The sequence below is a fragment of the Pituophis catenifer genome, unplaced genomic scaffold, assembly GCF_029215685.1.
Source record: "Pituophis catenifer annectens isolate HBS135680 unplaced genomic scaffold, rPitCat1.0.hap2 SCAF_1, whole genome shotgun sequence".
Lineage (NCBI taxonomy): Eukaryota > Metazoa > Chordata > Lepidosauria > Squamata > Colubridae > Pituophis > Pituophis catenifer.
The window spans coordinates 241,431,631-241,459,105 of NW_027256881.1; the positions used below are offsets into that span (position 1 = coordinate 241,431,631).

The 27,475-nt window shown below is 38.4% G+C and overlaps 1 protein-coding gene across 1 annotated transcript in view; it reads left to right on the forward strand.

Moving 5' to 3' along the window:
* Positions 1–27,475, forward strand: part of B4GALNT4 (beta-1,4-N-acetyl-galactosaminyltransferase 4) — a 201,295-nt gene that overhangs the window by 158,637 nt on the left and 15,183 nt on the right. The window contains exons 8-13 of the mRNA XM_070957361.1: positions 5,691–5,769; positions 8,201–8,267; positions 21,744–21,887; positions 22,502–22,611; positions 23,485–23,585; positions 27,084–27,166. Coding sequence (XP_070813462.1) covers positions 5,691–5,769; positions 8,201–8,267; positions 21,744–21,887; positions 22,502–22,611; positions 23,485–23,585; positions 27,084–27,166 — 584 coding nt within the window. The remainder of the gene's footprint in view (positions 1–5,690; positions 5,770–8,200; positions 8,268–21,743; positions 21,888–22,501; positions 22,612–23,484; positions 23,586–27,083; positions 27,167–27,475) is intronic.

Sequence of the window (27,475 nt, forward strand, 5' to 3'; positions counted from 1 at the left end):
GATATGCACGAGCTGTACAACATTTCTCCTGTGGCTAGTGTTTTCAAACTGATGGGGAGAGAGTTGATACGTTGCTGCAGATTGCCTTGCAGATGATTAGCTTGGGACAAAGTACTGTGGTAATCTAATTAAAAGCCAATGGAGAAGAAGTGGATGGGAAGGGTGGGCATTATTAGTAGGGGTGACAATTGCTGGGACTTATTTGCCATACCCAGTTCAATGAAACAGTTGATTGGAGACTAGCCAGCTTTGATAGCAAGAAGTCAGTTTACCTCCAGGAGTTCTCAGGGGAAATTAGAGGAGCTTTTTATCCTTGTTCAACTGAAATACAGCTGTGATGAGCAGGACTTGACATTGCTAGTTTACATGCCCTGTTTGTATGTATCAGCATACATACATACAACACATATATGCTATAAAAAGTGTCTATGTGTCTGATTTGGGACATATTTTAGTGTTTGTTTGTGTGTGTGTGTTTAATGGTGTTATTATAAATCATATCTGGCCCAGTGAGTGGATTAATACTTTTTAAAATCCATTAAATAAAATGAAACAAATACAATCACATGACTTTCCTAATCTACAGCTTTTTTTGCTACTTTGTTCCCAGTGCCTCTGCTGGATCATATAAACTTCCTTCCTTCGAGTCTTAGCCAGAAATATACTTTATTTTGTCTCTTAGGTTGCAACTGTTCTCAAAGTATTGCACTACCCTCATTTATTTTTTAAAAAACCAAATGCATATTCCATGCTTTTACTAGCAGTTTACCCTGTGATCTGTAATCTTAGAAACAGTAACTTCTGGTTTGGAGAAAACTCCAGGATTACCTCTTCTTTTTCTTCCTTCCTTCCTTCCTTCCTTCCTTCCTTCCTTCCTTCCTTCCTTCCTTCCCAAAATACTATATCTTCATAAAGGAAACTAAGCTCTGTCTCCTTTAGTTTGAACAATTTTTGATCCAGAAGATAGGATAAGCAATTATGGTTTTAAATTACAGGGAGGTAGACGCTGGTATAAAAGCTTTTCAAAATCAGAGAGTCTCAAAGAGTGAACTCTCCTCTATTGGAGATGTTTAAGTGGGTGCTGGATGGTCACCTGTCAGGGATGCTTCATTAGTGGATTCCTGTATTGAATAGGAAGCTGGACTTGATCATATCTAAAATCCCTTTCAGTCCTTCCATTTTGTAATTCCATTTTTTATTTTTGTAATCTTAATCAGCATTATACACAGAGGTGGGCTGCCACCGGTTCGGATCGGTTCGGGCAAACTGCTAGTTCTGACCAGCAGTTGGCCCCGCCCACCTGCCCCAGCACTATCCCATCCTATATAATCGTGTTTTTGATGCCACATGCGCACTCACATTTTCGGTTCTGGACAAACCGGTTGTTACATGATGTGACACCTACCTCTTATTATACATCATCTAAAATATACTAGCTTGCTTATTGGTTAAAATGCATAGACATGCTTTCAAACTATGTAAGAACCCTCTCCAAGAGAAGAAAGAAAGGAACAGAAGTATACAGGTTCTAAACAACATTTGTGTTCTTGCACTCAAGCAGGTGTGCGATTTATGTTAGGGATTTCAATTTGTCAGGAGCATCCTTGTTAGAGGATGTGCTACTGAACATATGTAGAGCGCTATATAAGTCATTGTGTAGTAACAAATCCTATTCAAAAGGAGAAGTGCTTATAACATACTTTCCTTGGATGCTGAGATTAGGCTTAATGCAGCTATCAGTGAATGCTAACAGACACCAATATTTCAAGTTAGAGTTAAGTGTATTGAGATAAACATAGGGAAGGAAATTCTCACTGGAATTTAAACTATCATAAAGTTTCCCAGTCTCTTAAATATGTTTATTTAACTTAAAATGGGCCAGAAAAGGGATAACTTTGTATCTTTTATCTATCATCCCTTTCATGTTCTAGTGATTATAAGGTTCATAGGTGTGAAGAGATGGTACAATCTCCAACATTTAGATACTGAATTCTATGTTTTGATCCATCTCCTTCGTAGATGATAACATATGCTATATCTGTTAAATCTGTTACATTTTATGGCCCTTCTGAGCTTCTATCTAAAAAACCTTAGCTGGGTATTAATGAACCAGGACAGGTAAATGTAGTGTCATCATTGCCTACACTGAGGGATATAATTTGATGCAGGTCATTCCAATTTTTAATAAAAAAATCTGTATGAAAATTCTTCACCTCAGACCAAGGGCAGATGGAGATTTACTTTCTAAACTTTATGAAAAGACCCAGAAGTCTCTCTCTTCTTCTTTTTTCTTAATGTTTAATGCCCAACAAGCTTACCACAGCATGGGGCTCTTTGAAAAGGAAAGCCTTTGTACCTACTTCTTCCTTGAATAGCCCTGTGATCATGTAAAGGAAAAAGGATAAGAACAAAGAATCTAAGCTTGATGTAAACAGAAAATCCAAGGATAACCTGGCAACAGAGACAGGCTATTTAGGGCATTTAAAAGGGAAAAAAAAATCAGAGCTTAACCAAAATAAAAAAAAAGGTTTTCTATAGAGCATTTCAGTCAAAAAGCAGTATGATGCACTGTATTTATAAAAAGAAAGATGGCCTTGAATGTATGATTTAACAATGAGGAAGAATTATAGACAATGGGAGCGCATCCATAGAGAAGATGATTCATCCATGGACCCTAAGTGTTTTTCTAGAATTCTCACTCTCCGTGAATCTCCTTGTCAAAAAGTATCTGCCTCCATTCATTGCACCTAAGATGATCTATGAAGATTATCTGCTTCATAGATAATTATTTGGAAAGGGAACTCATGTTCCTTTTGGAGTGGTAGAGAATTAATTAAAAACTAATGAATCACTATGGGAAGTGAAACAAAGGGACTAGAAAACAAAAATATCAGAAGAGAGTTCAAGTCTCAACTGGAAACCAGTTTTTCAAAGAAGATTCATTAGGCCCTTTTGTAGAATTGGTCTGATAAGAAAAAGGAACTTTAAATTTATTTAAGCATCTGTATAAACTAGTGGTTGATCAATTCCTTCCCATCAGGGGTGGGTTCTACTCACCTTTACTACTGGTTCACAATGGGGCCCCGTGCATGTGCATGCGCAGAAGCGTTTTGATGACATCAGGGTTGGTGGGCGGAGCCTCCCTCCAGTTTTTCTACTGGTTCTATAGAACTGGTCTGAACCGGGGCCAACCCACCGCTGCTTCCCATTTATCTTTTCAAGACCAGAGTTTTTTGGTACCCTTATTTATTTTCCTTAGGCAACTAAAGTTTCAGAAGTCCTAGTTTGAACTACCGTAGGTTTCCAGAAGTACTTGTCTTTCAAATGATATAATTCAGACAAACACTTGCTGACGTAAAGAAATGGTGCAAAGTGGCCATTTTGGTTTTTCTGGAGTTGTTGGTTTTTGGGAGGTGGGGTTGTGGGGGTGGAATCTTTCTGAAGAAGTGTAAACTAGGAATGTAAAGAGCTATCAACCAAGTATTTTCTGAGCATCTGAACCCTGTTATTTGGAATGAAAATACCAGAGATTAAATATGGCTTCTCTAAATTGATTGTGGCACATTTGGCCAGCTCTTTGAAGTCAGTTATATCATGGCTTCCTCTGGTCTTTGAAGTAAACTACCTATAAAGCCCCTGTTCTGAGCAAGTTCTGGGTAGCCCAGTATTGTTGCTATTAGAAAAATGTCCATCATTTCTGCAAAGATAGTGCCACAGCTCAGTTAGCAAAAGTTAGTAACTCTCCATCTTATATTTTGGGAGGCTGGGCCTTGTTTTTCCATGGAGAGTCTTCTTGTTTTCTTCCCAGAGCTTAAAAATCCCTAACTTATAAAATTATCAAATTTCATTGAACTCTGGGGAGTTTGTATTATTATTAAAATGAATAACACACTGCATTGATTGAGTTTCTTAGCTAGTTCAAAGCAGTCTTCTGGCTCCCTGGATGGAAGATGGATATGGTTTCCATGGCAGCAGCAGCAACATGCAGTGCACCAAGCCAGCAAGGAGGATTTTAGGAGTCTTCTGCTCTCACCAATCAGAACTGACAGGCAGCAGTGATACCGTGGCAGGATCTCTGTTGTAGCTGCAGCTCATCTATCTCCCCTGTGTCAGCTGGGGGCAGTCATCTAATATAGCTGGAATTACTGACAGCATCCTTTTTGCCTTTGTTCTAATTCTTCTTTTTATTCCTTCAATGCTTCATCTCCTTCATAGCAAAGATAGCTTTCTGAATGCTTGAAGTTTTTCCATAGATCTTTCAGTACTGCATTGTAATTGACATTTAAAAGCTATGGTCAAAGTTATGCATATGTGATTTGGAAATACATATAGGGTTTGGGTCAAAACTTCACTTCTGAATGAATGAATAAAGTCCACTTTTATTTGCACAAGCAAAAACAGAAGACATGTTCAAAGTTGTCATTATTGCATTTTATTATTTGTTTGTTTGTTGATTTGCTACTCATTTTGCCACATGGTGACACTGGGTAGCCAACAACCTACGAAAAATTGAACCACAAATAGGCAAAGTTTTGAATGTATATGATCAATGACTAAGTAAAGTATTTATATCTAGGCCCCATTCTTTCTCTTGACCCTCCTCCTTTCCTGCTGTCCAGGTGAAAAGTGCCTCTACCCCAGGAAGCCCTGTAAGCCGTTTTGGCTGTGGGCAAGCAGATGGTGGGAGGGAGCAGGCGGCCGGGCAGCCACAAAATAAGACATCCCGAAAAATAAGAGCTAATGGGTCTTTTGGTCCCAAAAAAATTATTAAAAAATTATAAGGTCTTATTTTGGGGAAAACATGGTAATAGTATCAGTAAGGATTATATTAGGTACCATGATAATACATTGCTGGAATATGTGGTAGGGAACTTTTTTTTGTAAACTTTTTTTTTAACCTCACTCAATCTCCAGTGTTGGATGCCTCAGCAATCTTTAAAGATTATATGTTTCTGCACATAAGAGAGCAGGCATGTGAGCAAATATTGCTATTCAATCTTTAGCATTTATTCAGCCCATTTTAGGCATTCCCAATATTTCTACAATAACCCTTCAAGGCAGGCCTTATAACTTAAAAGGATTTTTAAAAAAACTTGAGGCCGGAAATTGGGGCTTGTCAAAAGGACATTTGCTAAGTTTAGGGCTGTAATAAAACCACTGTCATTTAGATCCCAGCTGGTACACTTAATCCTTGTACTACTACCTCTTATTTTTATCTTTTGTTACATCCACTATTCCTAAGCCCATGAAAATACAAATAGTTATGACAAGCTTATACAAGTTGATGAATTGCAGCATTTTTCTCTGAAAATAGAAAACATGGATGTACTTTACATTTAAGAAAAGGGGAATGACCCTTTGAGCTCTTTCCTATTAGCCTGTAGGGAGCTGTGGTATTATTCATCATTCCTGTGATGATACAGTCTGTTCAGTACCTCTGCGTAAAGAGAGACCGAAGTGTATAGCCAATAGGACTCCTATTCTGCAGTCTTTCTCTATTCCTGGGAATACACGAGGTCTCTTGCTGGACAGCCCATATGAAACAGGATCAATGGCAGTTTATTTCATCAGTTTCATAGGTTCCTTCCCACACCTCTTCAGTCTCTAGTCTGTGCTACTAAAGAGAATTCCTTCAGGTCCTGTAAAGCTGAGGCTATAACTTCTTTCCCTTTTTTTCTCTTCCCACCTAGTGTCCTTTCCTCCAGGCGCTACTACTTTGAGCTCCTCCATAAGCAGGATGACCGTGGATCAGACCATGTGGAAGTGGGTGTAAGTAAATCCCTACAGATTATTTTCCCCATCAGGTACAACAATCCATTAAGAAAATCAAATAGCTTTAAAAAAATAGCAATAACTCTGACTGCCAGCTTTTGGGTTATTGACTCAAAATATTGTCATTGAATACATATTTATATCGTACAAAACTGCTGTAGCCCCAAAAGCATTTCTGGCAGAATATTAACTGAACTTTCATTAACGTAAGCTATCGGAGGTATGAATTGAAAAACAACCTGTCCATGTTTATCAGATCAATGTTTATCAGATAAGACAAGCATAAGGAAGGGGTTTTTTTTCCTTAACTCCCTTAATTGGGTCTATAGTAAAACAAAGAATAAGGGAGAAAGAGATAAGTCCCATCTTCTCACGCTTGTAGTGGAGATCTGGAAGGGTTCCCCCCCTCCTTTCAAATTAATTGCGTCTTCTCTGGGAAAAAAGAAAGAGTTCTCAGCTGCTAATTTCTTAAACACTTTTATTCGCAAGATAAAATGTCTCAAAAAAACCAGGCTCATTTCCTTGCCTCTTAGTCGAGCTGTATTCCTTTTGTATAAGGCTTCACTGCACCGCAGGCTGCTGAAGGTGAAATATTAGTCTTTTTAAAAAAAGAGGCCCCATTTCTAAATTAAAAGGAAGAATAGCCACTCAGCGTAAATGCTCTTCCCTCCCAGGGATTGCCTGTACCTACTGTGAAGTCTTTCTCAAAGGATTTTGGATCATCCTGGGAGGTGTAACACCCAGAGAACAGGCAATGGGGGAGATGCTCCATGGGATTATCTTTGGTTTAACATCATATATACCATCCTTTGACTGCTCCAAGAGCTGAAAAGCACCTGGACCTGTAAAACTATTGTGAGGTGACTTGCCTGGGTCAATGTTAAATTTGACGAATGAACAGCACATGCCCTATCTAAAAGCAAGAATATAAAACAAGCAGATAAACCCAGACACATTAATGCTTTTGATACTTTTCCACAGTGTCCAAATGCTTGTCAATTATTCTCAAGGTTCCCTCCCAGAATTAAACATAGCAACACGAAATATTGAACCTATAAGAGCAGGAAAGGGAAATAGATTTTTTTTTAGGGAGAACTCAAAGTAACTGGAACTGCTTTGTGTTCAGATATTTCAAATGGAAGCATCACAAACAGGGCAATAGTTCTCAGGCCAGCTCTAGGAATATTATCAGTGACCTTCAATACCAGTTCTTTGAATAATCCACATTCTATTTCTTATGTATGAACTCTATTTAGAGGATTCTCAGATACATATTATTTTAAGGTATTCCCTAGAGGGAGATGAAATTTTGTTGAAATGATGCTGCCCTTACCCTAAAGGCAGTGTTATTCTGAAACCATTTTCATCTCCAGAGCAGTTTTGCGATTGTTTGTTATTTGCTTCATTTAAAAAAAGTGAATGAATAATATTGAAACCATAAAATTGTATAGATGGCTGTCCTACCCGCTTCCTGATATTAATATTCGCATTGCTATTTAGAATATTGTATGTAATATTTGCATTTTGAAATACAAAAGATGAGTTCATATGACAGGCAGAAGATGGGAAGCAAGTACGTTTTTAGTACATTTATAGAAACACTTAGCTTACATTCTTTGAAAGGAAATAATAATACATTCAACAGAAGGATAAAGGATTTGACTGCCAGTCAAAAAGCACTGAGACATCCCAAGAGAATAGTATTGCCTTTTCTTACAATGCCTGGATCATTTCTCTCTAAAAAAAAAAAAACCCTTAAATTTGGGGTAGGAAGAAGATCCATGTTAGGCTCTGCAGATGTAGATTTATGCCAATGCTCAAGTTTGGTCTTCTCAATGTAAACAAAATAGATTCTATTCACAGTATTTACTCAAACTTATCAGTCTTTTATTAAGGGAGACGTTTTATTTTCAAATTATACCCTCAATGCATCTTGAAGGAAAATTGAAATAGCATAGCAATTTGCATTTGTTTTTAGTGAAGAATTGCAGCCATTATATTATCTGCTGTCCTATTCATAATATGGTACCATGGAGACAAACATTGAGTCAGATGATTGAAACATTCATGGGTTCTGAAGTGGAATGTATACATTTGTGCGGGTGCGAGTGTGTGTTCTCTTAACATTAGTTATTAAGTAGTCGATGTTATTTTGTTGTTGGCTTGAAAAAATATATAAATTAACTAGATCCCTGGGAAAGCTGCAGTTTTAAAATTGGTGACTCTTAACGACATTAATGGTATAAGTTTGGATAGATATCTACATTTGCTACAATTGTGTTCAAACAACTTTATTCACATCTGATCATGTTTGCATTATATTTTATGTATTATACTTGTGTGATATAATCTGTAGTTTCAGCGGTAAATTTTATTACTTATGAATATAAATGTATGCAAATTGAAGGACTTCTCCTGTTTCTTTCAGTGGCGAATTTTCCTTCCCAGCTTCAAGTTTGAAGTCATTGATTCCCCTTACATCTCACTCTATACAGGTAAAGATTCTCTGAAGCCCTAGAAAACCAATTCCCCCCTGCATACTAATAAATAGGATTGCAGTGTTTATGGTTAATGAGGACAGTATGCAAAAAAAAGTGAGGGGCCAACTATATGTACTGCCTAAAAGACCTTGTATTCTGATTTTTTCCCCCTCGTATTGAACCCTTGTATGCCAATTTTGTGGCATATAACATCATTGTGATAGGTAAGAGGATCATCTTTTCAGTATAATTGGTGTTAAGAAATGTTGATCAGCACAGGATAGAAGAAATCCTAGAAAAATACAAAGGCTCCCTTTTCTTAGGCAGAGGGGCAGCTTTGCCTCTAGATCTTCCATCAGACAATAAGAGAAGAAGGCATAAAAACTCTGAACTTTGTTTAGTAGTCTAAGGATCATCTTTCAATTTTATTGGATTTATTATTTTTATGTATCATGTAAAGCCTATTTGTTGATTAAATATTGTGGAGGGGATGTTTCCAAATTACATTATATTTTGTTACTTTCTGAAACTGTTAGTCAGTTTGATTAATTTTGTTGTTTTGCTGTTTGTATTATTGCTTGATTTTGTTAGTTTATTTTTCTCCAATCTTTTATCATTTTAATTATGTAACCGCTGTGTTTTTATTACTATTTCATAATGCTGCTCTTTATAGAATATGTAAATTGCAAGAGAAGGCCTCAAGGTAGAATAGAAATCTTCTAGATAAATTAATTGAATAAATTTTTCCTGAAATTTTTCCTTCATAGTCATTTTTCTCAAAACTTTACCAGCTTTTTTATTAATACTGTAGAATATTGGCTCCCTTTCTCTGCTGAGCTATCAACTTGCACTATAGCCTGTTTTTCCAGTCAGCCTTCTAAAACTACATGAAAAGTCCTTCTACAAGTTCATTCTAGAAAGGGAGAAAGTGCTTGGTTGTCTTTTGTACAAACTTTAAATGATGGGACTAACTCCCTTATCGGCATTTAGTACAACTGGATAAACAAAAATGGGATAGAAAGATATTTCACTTTTCCTTTTGTAAGACAAAATTAATGTGAAGGGTATACATTATCTAAAGTTATTTAATTAACCTTGCTTTCAATCAATCTTCAATTTTTTTTGATACCTCTGATTGCATCTTCTGAACCTAGTACAAAATAGTTGGACTGCTGCTCCCTGTGTGGGGATTAAATTGAAGATTTCTGAGGTCAGAAACTGAGAAGCCCAAGGCACATATTTGTCAAACTGCAGGAAGGGTAGGAGAAATGTGCTGGAATTAAACCACAGTGGGTATGATAAGGAGCTGCACCTTCATGTTGATTGAGGGCAATCAACGGTTTTAATAACGTCTTTCTAATATGCAGCGGGGACTAATATCTAACCATGCCATGTCATGTGTCTTAGACTCTTTAGCTGAGTCTAATTCACATTAAGCTGTGTCAACTCATGTCTAGAATCACTGCTGGTCTCTTGCCTATGAATCTGGCAGCATGCTTATGAAGCTGTGAGTACGCTCCATAAAATAATACCAGATGGATCAAGCATTTAAGCTATGAAAGGCATTTAGTTACTGTCTTTCACAAATAAAAAAGGCACTGTAAAACAACATGAAACGTTGATGCTTCACATAAAAGCAAAAGTGTATATGTGTAATATCTCTCGGGAGCAGTATATATATAAATAAAATACTTTCTAGGAGCATCAGAAGCTTCTAGGCACTTCTTTGGTCCCTGGGCAAAAAGAGAAGAGGCTTGTATCAAAGCCCCTCCCCCCCCATCCAGCAAATGTCCATCAGATGATGCTTCCGAAATTGAATTATGAACAGCTGTCTTGTAAGCAAGGATGGATAGTGCCAGATTTAATTAAATCCATAGATCTTCCACTTCCTGCTCATAACTTGGTCTGGCAGCAGGAGGCGCTTGATGAATAGATTTCTGCCTGGCACTCAATACACAAGGTGCCTGTAATTAAGTATCCAGCAGAAGGTATAGATAAAGCAGAGGGCTTGTGTAAGAAGTACGGTACCACGACTGGCGCACAAGAGATCAGGGCAATTGGGGTATTGACAGAAGTGCCTGTAAGATAGATGGGCTGTGAGGGAACGTTTCCTTCTGGAGACATCAGTCCCTGTGAATTTTCGTCTCTGTCCTGTGGTCTATGTCTACTACTCCATGAAAAGTGATTTTCTTGATATCTCATTCTTTGCCTGAAATTCCTTCCTTAGCCCCCCTCCCCCCCCCCGCCCAAAAAAACCAGGAATCATTGCATATGGACCTATAAGAGAAGGGGAGGAAAAGAGTAAAATATTACCATTTAATATTTAATATATTTTTAACCATTACACAGATGATCACTGGCATAATTTTTGCACTTGATCATTCTTCAGCTGTGTCCAGGGATGACTAAAATAAGCTTTTGTGTAGATGTATTCCATACAGGGAATTCATGTAATTCTCACTGCAGATTTTATTGTATTTGTATTGTGTTTTTCAAAATTTATGAAGCAGTTTAGGGATAACAACAGCAATAATGCAGAAATTAAGCCCAATTGCAAAAATGGAATCAACAACTCGCATTAAAATCAAGAAGCAGCTCATCAGTCAGTAACTTCAAAGGCAGTTAGAATAAATGGGAGGTTATATTTCCCAAAGCAGACTATAATAAGGAAGGTTGTACCTTATTACTCTATATTATTAGAGAAGTGCCTATCTAATGAACTTTTCCAGCCTATCTCATAGTATGGAGAAGGACAAGGCTCTTGCTACCTAAAAACCAGATTAGTAACAATACAATTCTTGATAGACCAGTATCATTTCCTGCCTTTAGGTTGTCTTATTTGAAAGACAGGTAATAGTAACTTTCTAGGAAGGCAAATCTCATGTAGGAGATTTGTTTTGGAAAACCTCAAAGCATTTAATAACAATAGCTATATTTAATTATGTAATTTAGCTGCCAGATACAGGTGAGTGGATGAATATTGTGGATGCTATCACAGACTTGGTTGCCATTTAGCATCTGGAATTACTCTTCTTGAGGGTGGAGTATGGCCACAGATAGCAGTCATTTCCTTCTACTCTGCCCATCTCCTCAAGCTACTCCTGTCTAGCTATTTATCCTTGTCTGCTTTTTCCTTTTGCAGCATTACCTGTTTAATCTTCTGAGCCTATCTATTTGCTTTCCCCGACCATTTTTAAAAAAATGCTTGCTAAAAGAAAAAAAGAAAATTTTTGAATTGAGGCACCCATTATTATTTGCAAAGCATTGATCAAAAAGAGTCTAAACACTTTAGAAAGAAAACAGCCAGCAAGCATGTATGGAAAAATGCAAGACAACACAACAAAACTATGTAGTAGTTAATTTGTACCAGCTATTCAAGAGAGATTTCCATGGGAAAGTTGGTGAAGCAATTGAAGTGCAGACTAAGTGACAGGCACTCTTGTCGTTCTGATATCATGCTTTCCCTAACACATCATTTCATCTTCAGTGTAACTGGAGGAAAGGTCTCTAAATAGCTGCTCTCTTTTATATATATCAAACCTAAAATCTATGGGTAATAATGATACTATTTAGAATACATTAAAGCATTATCCTCATATTTCTATTTTATACAGCTAAACAAGTATATAATTCTCGTAAGACAAATTAATTGTCATGGCACAAAAACAGAGCAAAGTGTCCTTTTTATCAAGCCCAACACAACTAGGCAAGATCAAGGAAACAGAAAATGGGCAGATTTCAGTAAAGTATCTTTAATGCTAGTCCGGAGTAACTACAGAAAGTTGGACTCAATCTGTAGTCTGTTTATTGAGGCAGAATCTCTTTATGTTATTTGAAATACTTGTAAAAATTCATGACAGCTTGGCTATTTATTTATTTATTTTATTTATTTATTTTATTCAATTTGTATACCGCCCTTCTCCTAGTGGACTCAGGGCGGTGCACAGCCAGAACTAAAACACATACCAATACAAAATTTAATTTTTTAAAAAAAAAATTATATGACTTTGGCCCAGAATTTAAAACTTTCAAACTAAAACCCATTGACAATTTAAAAAGCTAAAAAAAAAAGGGGTGGGGTGGTTCACGCCAGCCCTGCTTGATAGAAAAGAAAAGTTTTTAGGGCACGGCGAAAGACACGGAGATCCTATATCCTTCATATCTCCGGGGGAAAATCGTTCCAGAGGGCAGGAGCTGCCCCAGAGAAGGCCCTCCCCCTGGGGGTTGCCAGCCGACATTGCCTGGCTGATGGCACCCTGAGGAGTCCCTCTCTGTGGGAGAGTACTGGTTGATGGGAAGCTATCAGCGGCAGAAGGCGGTCCCGCAAATACCCAGGTCCTATGCCATGGAGCGCTTTAAAGGTGGTAACCAACACCTTGAAGCGCACCCGGAAGACCACTGGAAACCAATGCTGCTTACGCAGGAGAGGTGTCACATGGGAGCGCCCCCTCGCTCCCATAATCCCCCGCACGGCCGCATTCTGCACCAGTTGGAGCCTCCGGGTGCTCCTCAAGGGGAGCCCCATGTAGGCTATGTTGTGATTTATGAGATAAGGTACCAGTAAACTTCTCTTCTATCTTTTGATAATGTCTACTCACTTTTATATTTCTTTTCCACCCACCCTCACACCCATTCCCAATATCTCATATCTTTACGTTATGATTGATATTTCTGGCCAATCTTTTTGGCTATTCTGAAATCTAATAATACAGATTGTGATTTCCAGCTGTAAATTAATGTAAGATGTATTGTCTTAGAGGTAAACTTGAAAACAAGTGAAATATTATTACCACTGCTTGTTTTTAGTGTGATCCAAACATGCAGATGATTGCTTCTGTCCTGAATTCTCGAGGTTCCTTCCTCTCCTGCTGGATTGGAAGATGGTGTCACCACATGGAATTAGAACTGAGCAAATCATGATACTCTGCTGACATAGGAATCTAGCCAGAAGATGGTCTCCTATTTCTCTGCAGCTGTAGCAGCTTCTTAGTATTAATCTGGATGAAAACCTTCACTAAACAGATATGACCATAACATCCATGAGGCATCTTTTTATAAAGAAGAGTGAAGTGACCTCTATTTTTCAGGGCTTCAAAATACATGGACTTTGCTCTTTGGTGATAGCCCTGAAATCCCCAATGTGACCTTTATTTTTGTGTCATTAACAGCTTGTGATACTGTATAGCAATTTAGATCACTGCCCCAAGGGGCAAATTAAATTTATATTTCTGCACTGTTTACTCCATGTTGCCTGATGGAAGGCCTGGAAACTAGAGACACACATTAAGCATTCAAATTGAATTCACATTAGCTTCACATCCGATTCAGAGAATTTGATTGGGGTTACTTTCATGTTATGAAAGTATAGTTTCTCACTATAGCTAAGAAACGTTTAATCAAGGCAACTGCTGAAAGCTTTCAGAATTGTTTTCCATAGTATTATGATGCATATTTTTTTGGTTTTGTTTTGTTTAATATGGCATTGTGCTGTCAAAGTTAGTGCCTTGGCAGTAATTAGCAAAAAAGAGCAAATATTTTCAGAAATAAGCTAAATAATTGTGGTCCTGTTTACAATTATTTGAAGGTCCTACTCTCTGGCTCTTGGAGCTGCACATCCACTGGATCTTATTCTTTGATACATCCTATCGGTAACCAGGCAACCAATTCTCAGGCCTCTCACCTTCTCTCTGTGTGTTTGAAACAGTGATGAATGAATCAGACTCTTTTCAGCTTGGATATGATAACACAAATGCCCATCCTATCCTGCTTTCTTATGAGTTTGAAAATATTCTGAGGCTTGCTTAGAATATGTATTTTAAACTGATTTTTCTCCAAACCATTCGTTTGAAGTCCCCCCCCCTTTTTTTTTTCCTCAAGTATTTTCTCATGCACCTTTTGAACTGAATATTGTGCTGGCTCATTTAAGGAATCTGAAGAGATACAGGCCAGGACTGTTCACAACAAAATGCCTAACATTCAATCTTCAAGCCCCCCACCCCAAGTGCCAGCCGGAATGGGACAATTCACCACAGCCAACTCACCATTGTTTACTCTCCACGGTTAACTCACAGTGGGCCAATTCACCATGGGAAAAGTCACTGTGGGACAATTCAACAATTCAATTTAATTATTTAAAATAATTTTTTTTACAATTCATTTTTTACGTTCAAATTTTATTTTGTCCCTCCTTTGCAGAGGTGGGTTTCACCAGTTCTAGAGAACCGGTAGCGGAAACTTTGACTAGTTTGGAGAACCGGTAGTAAAAATTCTGACTAGCCTAGCCCCCATCTATTTTCTGCCTCCCAAGTCCCAGCTGATGGGGAGGAAATGGGGATTTTGCAGTAACCTTCCCCTGGATTGGAGAGGGAATGGAGATTTTACAGTATCCTTCCCCTAGAGTTGGGTGGAAATGGAGATTTTACAGTATGCTTCCCCTGCCACGCCCACCAAGCCATGCCCAACAATCCATGCCATGCCCACCAAGCCACACCAACAGAACTGGTCGTAAAAAAAATTGAAACCCACCACTGCTCCTTTGGCATCCTTTCTTTAATGACTCTATTCAACTATTTCTTTGATATTAGTGTAACTCTTGTCCTGTGGTGAGTTGGCCGTGGCGAGCTGTCATAGACCGGTGCCAGCCCATCATTTTAAAGACTCAGGTAAATTTCATAAGCCACTTTGTCAGCAAAAGCCTTTTCTCTGCCGTGTGCCCAGCTGCATGTCAGCAGCCAAGCCTCCTTAGTTTCTTGTGTCATGGAATTTCTACAAGTAACAGACTCTCCTTATACAGAAACACAATACAAGATGGTGGAAAGGAGATAACCTCAAACCGCAAATGTTTTGCAGTTCTGACAGAATATTTCTAGGAACCTCAATCTTCTGTTAGTTTTAACAGATGCGGCCAGTTTGATTTTAAAGACAAATTGTAAAAAGGTGTCTCAGGAGAATAATGGACATGCAGACATGCTGAATAATTTAAAGCCTCCATTTCTGACAAAACTTGTTTGACCTGATATTTTGTGTTTTGGGTTAACCTATTTTACAGCAAGAGGCTCTGCATAGCAGTGGAAGGTATTGATTGCTCTTGTGTAGAAAAGTGCAAGGGGAAAAAATCTGTTGTTATGAAGAATCCTGGATTGTGTTTCTCAGGTTAACAGGCCACATAGTTAACACAGTTGCATATTACGAAAATAATAAATGAATAATAGAAGATTTGATTGGTATGGTGAATATAAATAGTTAAGAACAACAATAATAGTCTTGTTGAAATAATTCATGTTTTGTGCCTCCTCCAGATGACAGTTAGAATTACTTTAATTAGTTCTTCTTTCATAAAGTATAATAAGAGCAGCTTTTATAAACCACCATTTTTACAGAAATTGTTTTCCCAAGAATTCTGTTAAGCTCTTTACCGCAATCACATTTGCCCTTTCCTTAGAGAGCTTAGCCAAACCTGTATTCTAAGCATTAGTTATCTTGGTACCAGAGAATCAAAAGCAGATAAGAATGGAACCATCTATTCTTCTTTGATGGGTGAATCTGCCTTACTTCCAGCAGACTTGCCAGGATCTCATGCTAACCTAAGGAAAGAAAACTAATATTGACATTTCTCTCCCTCCACTGAGGCAGCCGATGCTCTTTCAGCAGTGTAATACACCATGCAATTAACATCCTCGGTGTATACTATATCACTCTTCCCTCCCTACTATTCCCCCCCCCCAAATTTTAAAAGATGCTTGGCTTATTTATTGGCTGAAATAGACCAGAATCCAGAATATTGAAGCTTTAGGTTTGTAGTACTGAAAAAATACTGCTCTTGTCTAGGAGAGCATGTAGGAGATAATTATCTCCCCCCCCCCCCCCCGAAATATAGATTCTAACAACTTCTGAAGGAAGTTCAGAATAAGAAACTGTAAGTTTAAAAACCAACAAAGGGTACAGACAATAAAGAAAAGCTCAGTCGATATCCCATCTATAGCTGAAGTTAGCAAAGTCCAATATAAAGAGCAAAAAATTGTCTTGGGGCAGATGAGAAGCCAAGCAGGGGTGGGCTTCAGATCCTTTAGCAATGGATTCGCCCTGTTGCTGGGTGGCCATCGTGAGCGTGGCCTAGTCGGCCAGCTGCACCACAGCAGAGTGAGGGTTTCACCCTCCTCAGGCTCTGGAGGCTTTCCTCGAGCCTCCAGGAGGGTGAAAACTACTTCCCCCGGTCTCTGGAGGACCTCTGGAGGCCGGAAACAGGCCCTTTCCGGATTTCCGGAATCTCCAGTAGGCCCGTTTTTTGCCCTCCCAGACCCTCCACACTGCCCCTGCACTTATTTGGAATGATGAATGGGCTGCATGAAGACTCCTGGGAGGGGCGGGAGGGGCATGGCCAGCCAAGGGTGGCATTTGGGGTTTCCTGAACCCCGGCGATCCTTGGCTAGGGGATCGCCCAAACCCTGCCGAACCCCCAGGAGCCCAACCCTGAAGCCAAGTAAGAAGTAGGTGATATGGTCCCTTGTGGTGATTGGTGAACTGCTTGGATTCTTCTGGAGGAAAGACACTGATATAGCACCATAACCCTTCCTGTATGTTACTCCAGTTATAACACACTCAGCACATGAGCAATTAAAGATCCAGCCTCCCCTGCACTGACATCATTCACATGTGATCAATCTCATGTGTTTAGCTGTATTATATGGTCCTAGTTCATTTGAAGATCTTGAAAAGGGAAATATGTCTTTAGCTTTTCTCCTGATGGACAGCTGTGCTGACTGCATGATGTGAAATTAAGACCCAAATTCAAACCCACCCTCTGCTATGGAAGCTCATTGTGTGAGTTTGGGCAACTCCTACTTTCTCAGCCTATCCTACTTCTCAGAGTTGTCATGGTGGTCGTGAAAAATGGGAGAAGAGGATGCTATGGATGAGCTCTTGAGGGAAAAGGATGGTAAATAATGTCTCTTGGTGGACATGTCTCTTGGTGGGAGACAGGATTCTTCTTCAAGTGAGAAGCACTCACTTAATTAGCACTTGTTTTGAGCAAACTCTGAATGAGATTATGGTCAATGCAAGATCTGCTAGATTAGTATTTTTTTTAACTGTGGTTTGAGGCCATCATAACTTCAAACTGTTATTAAATGAACACTCATAAGTCAAGGACTACCTGTAAATTCTTTTATTTGTTCTTCCATTCAAATTTCAGTAAGTTATACATTTTAGAAATTGCATGTTTATCATTTGTACACAATTCTATTTCAAACGGAGTTCTCCAATGTTCAAAACCAAATTATTTTGTCTACTTTAAATCTTCCTAATACAGGGGTGGGCAATTGTGGCTCTTTTACAACCTGTGGACTTCAACTCCCAGAATTGAGACAGCTTGGGAGTCCACAGGTTGTAAAAGAGCCACAATTGCCCACCCCTGTCCTAATACATGCAAAATAAGAAAATCATTGGCAATTATGCCACCAGTTCTTCTCTTGGTTTTATTTTTATTTCCCTTGACAAAATTATAATCTCTTGATAAGTTAGTCATTTTTCTTTGCCTATGATTTTTCATCTATAAAATGCTTCTTGTGGAGAGCCACAAATGTATTTTGGGCACAATCTGGGTTTGTATCTATTCCGTATACTCAATATGTCACATATAACATAATGACTTTTAAAATCCACATTAACCTTGACTTTGTCGTACCACAGATACCCATGCCATCCAAACTTCTGGCTATATCCTTCTAGCTCCAAAAACCTTCTGTTTCTCAGCAACATCTACTCTTTGATCCAAATGAAACAGTAAGCTATAAAATACATCTTCAAATCAGATCAATCCAATCTTTCTCTTCCCTTTGCATCTTGTAATATCTTATATTTAATTCATGATTAATATAAAGATTTTTCCCCTGCCACACAAATTTAGATATATGCTTTTGCCACTGTTTAAATGGTGCATCAGTTGTCAAAATAGATATTATAGAAAATAAAAGTATCATTCTAGGCAGGACTTTCATTTTTATTACACAAACTCTCCCCAGCAATGACAATTATATGGTAGTTTCTCCCATCTTAGCAACATAATTATTTTGAAATCAAATGCAGTTCATATTTGTCATAGTGATATGCAAATATTTCATTTTCTTCTCAATGTTAAAAACCATTTTATTCATTGATTCTGTTTGATCTCTATTTTCTTGCTTTTGTTAACATTTTCATATTTGGTTTTGATCTTAAATCCTGCTAATGCACCAATTTATTTTAGTTTTCCCATTAATGTTTCAATTCCCTTTAAGGGAACTTTCACAATCAACGCCAAGTCATCTGCAAAATTATTTATATATTTTTTAAAATCTTTACTTTCACAATTCTCTCATTTAATCTTATATCTTTACTCACTATTTCAAGAACCAAAATAAACAAGGAAAGAGACAGGGGTCATTTCTGTCTTTTTCTTTTTAATATCTCTATTAGGTTTTTGTTAGACTTTGTTAGATCTATCAATATCTGTTCTTTTGGTGAATCATAAATTAACCTTAATGCAGCTTATATGGACACATTAATCAATTTCTTAAACACTCTTAGATATAACTAATTTACAGCTAAAGGCTGATTTTCTGAGTGGCAGGATAAGAGACTTCCACTTGGTGAGTCAACATTCTTTCTGGACTAAAAGTGGGGGAGGAAAGGTTTTTATCATTTAAAAGACTTTTGGCAAAAAGCTTAACAATAAATGGATATTAGAAAGTTGAAAACAGATAAAGTGAATAGTTATTTTGAAATTCATTTTTTATTTTTATTATTTATCAATTGTTTTACCAGTAGTGAATGTGCTTTGGAATAATTTGGAATTAAAATAGACAAATGAACCGGACATTTGTGGGAATATTTTTTCTGTTTACTATTACAGAGCACAGACAATTGGTGGATTTTACCAAATAAAAATTAAAGGTAATAAGAAGCTGACAGTGGTGCTGACTATAACCACAGAGTGCCGTTTGAGATAACTAAAGTATTAAGGACACAGAAAGACAAAACGGAAAAAAAGAGCTCTCCTTATACTTTTTCCCTGACAACTGAGACACTTTCACTTTTGGATCACAATATTACAATGGCAACCACCAGAAAAGCAGCATAAATAGCAGAGAAGAGGGTTAGGGCATTCTGCAGAGCAACCTGCAGAGAGATGAATTACACCATATTTATGTTAGAAAAGATTTGAGGAATTGAGCAATAAGTTAGCCGAGTCATTTGATACTTAATTGGCCAAATTCCTGGATATTAAATTGACAGCTTTTGAAAAGAATGTATGAGACTTTTTAAACATGAAAGAGGAGATGAAGGAAGTTAAAAAGATGGACCCTTCTCTAAAACAGGTGTTTGGAGATGCAGAATAAATTGTCATTTGTTTTAAAAAGACACAAGTTATGAGCAGCTGGAAAGAAAATTATAAATAAATTGGGACTAATGGAAGAGAGCACAGCAGATAAATCCTGATTGAATCTCAGCCAGTCTTTAGACAGCCAAATGATAACCCATTCAAAATACATCCCCTAGTAGTGCAGGTCTGTAACAGTTCCCTTCCCCTTGTGAGCCTTCTAAAAATAATGACTGTGCTTACCATTAAACATACTCAAGAGAAACAAATCACTTTTTCTAACAAATACTACTGGAAAATTCTTTTTTTTCCACCTAGGTAACAGCCAGCCTTGAAGAGGTTGTACAGTCGTATTTTAAAAGTCTGAGTCAGTGGTGGGTTGCTCCTGGTTCGCACCGGTTCGCAAGAACCTGTAGTAAAAATTTGTAGTAGTTTGGAGAACCGGTAATAACATTGGCTGGCCACGCCCTCAAACCGGTCCCCGGCCCGGTCGCCACTCACTTACCCCGCCCACCTCATCAGAGGCTTTTTTTTTTAACTTTTAAAAGCATTTTTTCTACAACCTCTTCAACCAAAAAAATGCTTTTAAAAGTAAAAAAAAAACAAAAAAAACTCTGATGATCATGTGGCTCAGCTGGGCTTCAACTTCGGCTGAAGAGGTTGTAGGGAAAAAAAATGCCTTTAAAAGCCTCTGCCAATTCCAGCTGAGTTGCCTGATCGTCAGAGGCTTCTAAAAGCATTTTTTCCTGCAACCTCTTCAGGTTGTAGAAAAAATGCTTTTAAAAGTAAAAAAAAAAAAAAAGTTGGCCATGCCCACCCAGTCACATTACCCCCCCCACCAAGTCACACCTACAAAATAAGCCACGCCCACAGAACTGGTAGTAAAAAAATTTAGAACCCACCCCTGGTCTGAGTTGGTAAAAAGGCTTAATAAAAAATAGAGATACCACATAAAAAGTGAAAACTACCTATACCTTGATAGAATATAGGCTAGCTTTGCGTAATTTTGATGAATTCCCTATAGTTCTAAAAGCCTTACCTCAAGTAAAAACTCAAGTGAGATTGGAAAGAAAGAGGTCTCCTTTAAAACAACCAGTTGTGTTTGGAAGTGAGCATTTACTAGGAAAACAAATGGGCATCAGTCACAAGCCTTATCCAAACCCCAGGGGCAACAGAAAATAAAAATGTGACATATACCTAAATCTAAATTTAAAAAATTTCAAGAAGAGTACAGCAAACAAACAAAACCATGAATAGCAAAAGAAAAATACCATTTTTCATAAGAATATTAAAAAGCAGTGAACAAAGAACTAATAAGCTATAAAGGAGGCATGCAGGTAATAACAAAAATGGCAGGGCCTTAAGGTGAAAATAGGAACCATAATACCAAGCAAATTCTGCAACAAGGTCATCAGATTTAGTAGCATAGATTTATGAAGAAAGTAGTGACACATTCATCAAAAAGTATGCTGTAGTGTAAATCAAGCCTTTGGTCTAAGAATTTCTAATAAAAATGAGCTGTGGTGGCGCAATGGTTGGAGCGCAGTACTGCAGGCTACTTCTGCTGACTGCTGATTGCCAGCAGTTTGGCAGTTCAAGTCCCACCAGCTCAAGGTTGACTCAGCCTTCCATCCTTCTGAAGTGGGTAAAGTGAGGACCCAAATTGTTGGGGGCCATATGATGACTTTGTAAACTGCTTAGAGAGGTCTGTAAAGCGGTATATAAGTCTAAGTGCTATTGCTAAATGATACATTGAACATATCGTGTGTGCGTTTGTGCACATACACAAACACACAAGTGCACATGCATGCAAACCATTTGAGCTCTAGAAAACTCACAGCTTCTCAGAATTACAATGCCCCCCCACCCCCGAAAATGACATTAATAAGAACAAGAGAACTGGGTAAGGAAGAAAAACCACTAATTATTACTAGTCTGGGGTAGGTTGGTTGCAGCTAATAGGCTCTGTGAAAATGCTAGGAATCTGTTCCAAGAAGCCTCTTGTTCGATGTTTATTTCTAACAAATGTGAGATGTGGACTACCCCATTGCTGTGCAAATATCCAAGGATATGTAAATTTTAATCCCATCAGTCATACCTCCTTTTTTCTTGCCCCTCTCTTCCTCTGCCCTCAGATGAATCCAGCCTGAAAATGAATGAGGTAGACCATGTGCCTCAGTCTCTTGCTAGCCACGCTGACAGCTACCTCTGGGGTGCACAAAAGGATGAACATGGAGCTGATATGCTGAAGCCTGACCCTCGGGATATTTTCTTCCTCAGTAAGTAGAAGAGAAGAAACAATTTGACTAAGAGGAACACAGTTGGAGACTAGGAAACTGTATTGTGCTCTGAAGTACGATAAAAGCTTGGCGCTTGGAGATTAGGCTAAGTAAATATCTGTGTGAGCAGCCAAATGTTAAACAGGCATTCATAAAAAGTGTTTATGTATGGGGGAATTGACCACATTTCTGTGTTACTATCTTGAGAACTTTGGAAAGGGCAAGATAGATGTCTCCAACCTGATGTTCACCAGGAATATTGGGGTACTTCAGCATGGGAATAACGAAAGCTGGTCCTATATTGTTTATAACGCAATATAACGTTATTGTTTATAACAATATAAATATTGTTTATAATATCCTGCAAGGAAGGATGCTCCTAAGAAAGTGCTTCTCCACAGAAAGCAAAATTCCTCCTCATAAAGTGCCAAAAAGATGAATATCTGGCACTTAACTGAACCAATTAAGTGTGAATGTCATAGATGAGGTCAAATCAAGACAAGAAGATCATAATTTGCAGTGAATAGTCAGTTATATTGAGTTCATGTAGATCCTGGAACATCATGTGATCTAGAAAGGTCTAATTTCTTCTTTCTTAATTGCCTTTATATCAGCTCCCCAGATTGAGCGGTCCCATGTGGAGAATGTGCTGGTCCCCTGTGCCTACAGCCCCACATATGTGGTGAAGGACTTTCCTATTGCCCGCTATCAGGGCCTGCAATTTGTAAGTGTCTGAGGGGCTTTGTTACCATTTTTCCCCTGTCCACATTTCTCGTCTTTTTGTTATTTCTTGTTAGTATGCAAAATAACAGCATCAACAGTGATCAGAACATTTTAATGGGAACTGCATTAACATTATTAATGAAATGTTAATGTTCAGAAAAGAGAGGAAAGGTGAATCTAGGAAAAGAGAACTGGGAAGGGATAAAGAAGAGAAAAGAAAGGGAAGGTAATTACTGCCTGAATACCGAAACCATATTTAATGTCTTTTAATAAATCCCTATGTTTCTTCAGCCACAATTCCTGGAGTGGAAGTTTGTTTCTCTATCAAAAAAAATAAAAGCTAGATTTAAAATATATCACAACACAGACATTGAGATGCAGACCTTAACAGTTTTTCTCACCCTAGTTAAGAAGGTTTATGGTCCTGTATAATGATTGCAAATTATTTTAGGATTTGCTTATTTCTGGTGATATAGTCCACACCAGTGGTGGGTTTTAAAATTTTGTACTACCGGTTCTGTGGGTGTGGCTTGGTGGGCATGGCATGGCTTGGTGGGGGTGGCATGGGAAGGATACTGTAAAATCTCCATTCCCACCCCACTCCAGGGGAAGGATACTGCAAAATACCCATTTCCTCCAGATCAGCTGGGAATTGGGAGGCAGAGAATAGATGGGGGCAGGGCCAGTCAGAATTTTTAATACCGGTTCTCCAAACTACTCAAAATTTTTGCTACCGGTTCTCCAGAACTGGTCAGAACCTGCTGAAACCCACCTCTGGCCCACACATCTGTTCTTCTTTTTCCTTAGTCTCTGTTGAAACTGGAATGATAGACATCTTATTGTGACTTTTCTTACCAGTTTTCCCCTTCTACAGGTCTACCTCTCTTTTGTTTATCCTAATGATTTCACCCGGCTTACACACATGGAATCAGAGAACAAATGCTTCTACAGAGAATCTCCAATGTACCTAGAGAAGTAAGTATGAAGAAGAGTCATTACAAAGCAGCTGTGAAAGAAGTGATTGAAGTGTGGAAAGTCTATTGGTGAAAGAAAGTATGTTATCTTTTAACAGACTGAAGGTTCATCCACACGACCTGCTCACAGCAATGACAATATGTCCCACTTTCTGTTTGTTAAGGACTTTGCAATGGAGGTTCATCTAGTTAGTAGGTAGCCTACTACTGAGGCATGTTGCAGCTGGGTCCAAAGTATTTTGGCATGAAAGAAATATTTTTCTAGAAGATCTCTCTTTTGGACAATAGCAATAGCACCTACTTACTGCCCCATATTGCTTTTCAGCACTCTCTGGGCGGCATATATTGCCCCCAACAATCTGGGTCCTCATTTTATTGACCTCAGAAGGATGAAAGGCTGGGTCAACACTGAGCTGGTCAGGATCAAACTCCTGGCTGTGGGCAGAGTTAACCTATGGTACTGCATTCTAACCACTGCATCACCATGGCTCCTTGGCATATGGGGAAAGAAGCTTGAGGTGAGATGATCAGAGGTGCAAATCTGCTCAGTTGCAATTGGTCTAGTAGGCCTGTGATGGGACCACCCACTTTTGTTCAGTCCCTGGGCCTGACTCTTGTTTCTGTGGTACTATGTTGACTCTGTGGGAGACTAAAATTGTCACACTTTCACAGGGACATCCTCCCTCCTCATCCCCACTTTAAGTATTGGTGACTGGTGGACCTAGAAATCATGAAGCCTTCTTTATGACTAGCCTTCTCTGCCTCAACAAGTGTAATAGAAACTGAAAATGATGCTTCTGTGTCCCATATGATGAGGTATTCCCTTTCCAGTGCCCAGTGCTTTCTGGGAATGCACTCAGTCACTCTCTTCCTGGAATTATTATTTCTTTTTAAAAAAAAGTTACTTGCAAATTGCAATTTGGTACAGACAGGACTTCAACATATAGTTATAAATTTTTCCTCTTCTAGTATTTTGGATGTTCAAAACTGTGTATGTGTGCTGTGATGTGATGCATGAATCAGTGAAGTGTTGAAGATGGTGGAACTTGCTGAGATGGCTAAATTGAATTGTTTGATCAGAGAAAAGGCAATGACTATATTTATTGCTGTATGGCAAAGCCTTATAGACGTCTTGCATGAAACAGGGGAAAAAATGAACTTGTGATTTATGGTTTTGATGAGTAGACTGAATAAATTGTAAAAAGAAGAGAGTTGTGTTATAACCATAGAATAAGGGGTAAATTTATAATTGCACATATAGCTGCTGTAAAGAAGATTGGAAACTACTTCTTTGTATCTTATTTCTTTCTTTCCTATTTTTCTTTTACTTTTTTTCTTTCTTGAATTTTTAGGGTTCTCTTTGATTTATTTCTTCACTTTTCATTAATTTGTATTAGTTTTTATCTTTTTTAAAAATATCCTTAATAAAATTATACAAAAAAAATTGAATTATAAAGAATCTCCAGCTGTTTAACAATGCACTATTGTAGCTATATCTCAGTTACAGAAATCTGGATGATCGCTAGGTGGCTAAGGAAGAGAGCCTTTTTTTTTTGCCACCATCTAGTAGTTGAAAAATAGATCTGAAATAAAACTGGAGAAATTATATGGATGTGCCTGAGCAGAGCATCTCATAGCTGAACACTTTTCTGAGACACACTAAAAGCAGTTTAACTCTCCAAAAACACTTATTCAGCGGCTTCACCTGAGTGGCACAAATCCACACAACCACCACATTGCAGTTAGAACAAGAAATTCATAATTGCCATTTAGTTCTTGTTAGATCAACTACCCTTTGGGAAAAGAATTTAAGAAACGACTGAACAGATCATCCAGACCATACATCACTACCCAGGTGCACATTTTTCACAGCATTTGGTAATGGCCTTTCCTATCGTTAGCGACATTTGAATTTAACCAAGGAACAGTGCCAGTCCCTGCTCTCATATTGCCACTGGAGAAGCTGCACAAAAAGCAGCACAGCATGGCCTCACATTGGATGGTCCTTAGGAGCAGCACAATTTATGCTGACATGATTTCCCAGTTCTGGGGCAGGAGGAGAGCCCAGCAAAACAACTCTGTGGGAATATTTGAAATATAAAATAAGAATGCAGGAGATATTTGACCTTTGGGCTTCTAATACATATAATGATAGAAAGGCTAGAGGACAAATACTGTTGACCCATTCTCTTTTGATTTGCCTGTCTTTCCCTTCCCAGACATCCCAATTTATCTTAGCCATATTTGCATGGCCATCCATAGAATAGAAATAGAAAAAGAAATATGGTAGAAATAGGAATAGGAGTAGAGTGGAGAAGGAGAAGAAGGAGAAGGAGGGGAGGGGAGGAGAGGGGAGGGGAGGAGAGGAGAAGAGAAGAGAAGAGAAGAGAAGAGAAGAGAAGAGAAGAGAAGAGAAGAGAAAAGAGAAGAGTTGGAAAGGACCTTGGAGGTCTTCAAGTCCAACCCCCTGCTTAGGCAGGAAAACCTATACCTATACCATGAGGATCCAGATTGTTAGGGGCAATATGCTGACTCTGTAAACCGCTTAGAGACTGCTGTAAAAGCACTATGAAGCAGTATATAAGTCTAAGTGCTAAGTGCTATTTCAGACAAATGTGTTGTCTAATCTCTTCTTTAAAACTTCCAGTGTTGGAGCATTCACAATTTCTGGAGGCAGGTTGTCCCACTTAATCATGATGCCCTGTAGAAGATGTCCCCAACCCTACTCTGCCGTTTAAAAAACTGATTAAAATAACCTGTGGATGAGAAACAACTCTATGACATGTTACATGTGCTAACGAGTCCCACTTCTTGACTATCAACAACTGCAGGGAGGAGCCTTTACATGACTCACACATGAGCTGTGATTTTAATCTGTTCAGGTTCCAGCTTGTGAAGAATTTTCTGCATTTATGGTTATATGTCTAGAAGGCCCTTTCAGCAGACATTTGCAGGACAGGTGTGAACCCCATGGAGAAGGCTTAGTGGAGGATTGGGGGCCCTTGACATACCTCGGCATGATACTCTCCTGATACTTGAGCCAGTTTTAATTACAACTGAGTCATGTATAGCAAGTACAGATTTCTGTGTCTTAGATATTATGAGTAGTCTCTGACATCAGCATTGAGACGGGGTCTTACCTTTCCCATGCTTTGCTCCTTACTAATATATTTCATCAACATGCATTGTGTTCTTTTCTACCTAAATGTTCGGAAACTACCTTAGTTTCAACAACTGTCTCTGTCCTTCAGTACTGTGGTGCATCCAGGTGAGTACATGTGTGTAGCCGACTACTCCAGACATCTGGTGAAGCAAGCTATGACTCACAAAAACCTACACTTGCAATATTTATAAGTCTTTAAAATGCCCTTCTAGAATCTGTGAAAAATAGGATAAGGTAGACCAAGATCCTTAGCTATATTTGAGCAAGACAGATTGTTTGTGGGTTTGTGTATGTACACATACACTGTGTCTGAAACATGATTCTTTTTACCTCCAGATTTGGCTTTTCTAAGTACATGAAAATGGATGAAGAGGAGGAAGATCTACACCAGAGAGCCTTCCTCTTCCTGAATCCTGATAGTGAGTATTCACAGGATCCAGCTTCTTCCAGCCAATCAGAGACCACTTTTTAGTTTTTAACCTATTTTATAAGCAGCTATTGAATCCTTGGCTGTCAGCAGTATTATAATAATACCATCCACTTGCAAGACTTGCAGTAATATTTTTGTACTATCCACTTGCAGAGCTTAAATTTCCATCTGTGACAGGTAGTGTTTTGGGGTGATTTCTGAATGCATTTACACAGGCACTTCCTTTTTAGATAGCATTGACAGTTCTGCTCCTGTAACAGAAAGCTAATTTGAAGATCAGTTCTTCTTATAAATAAAA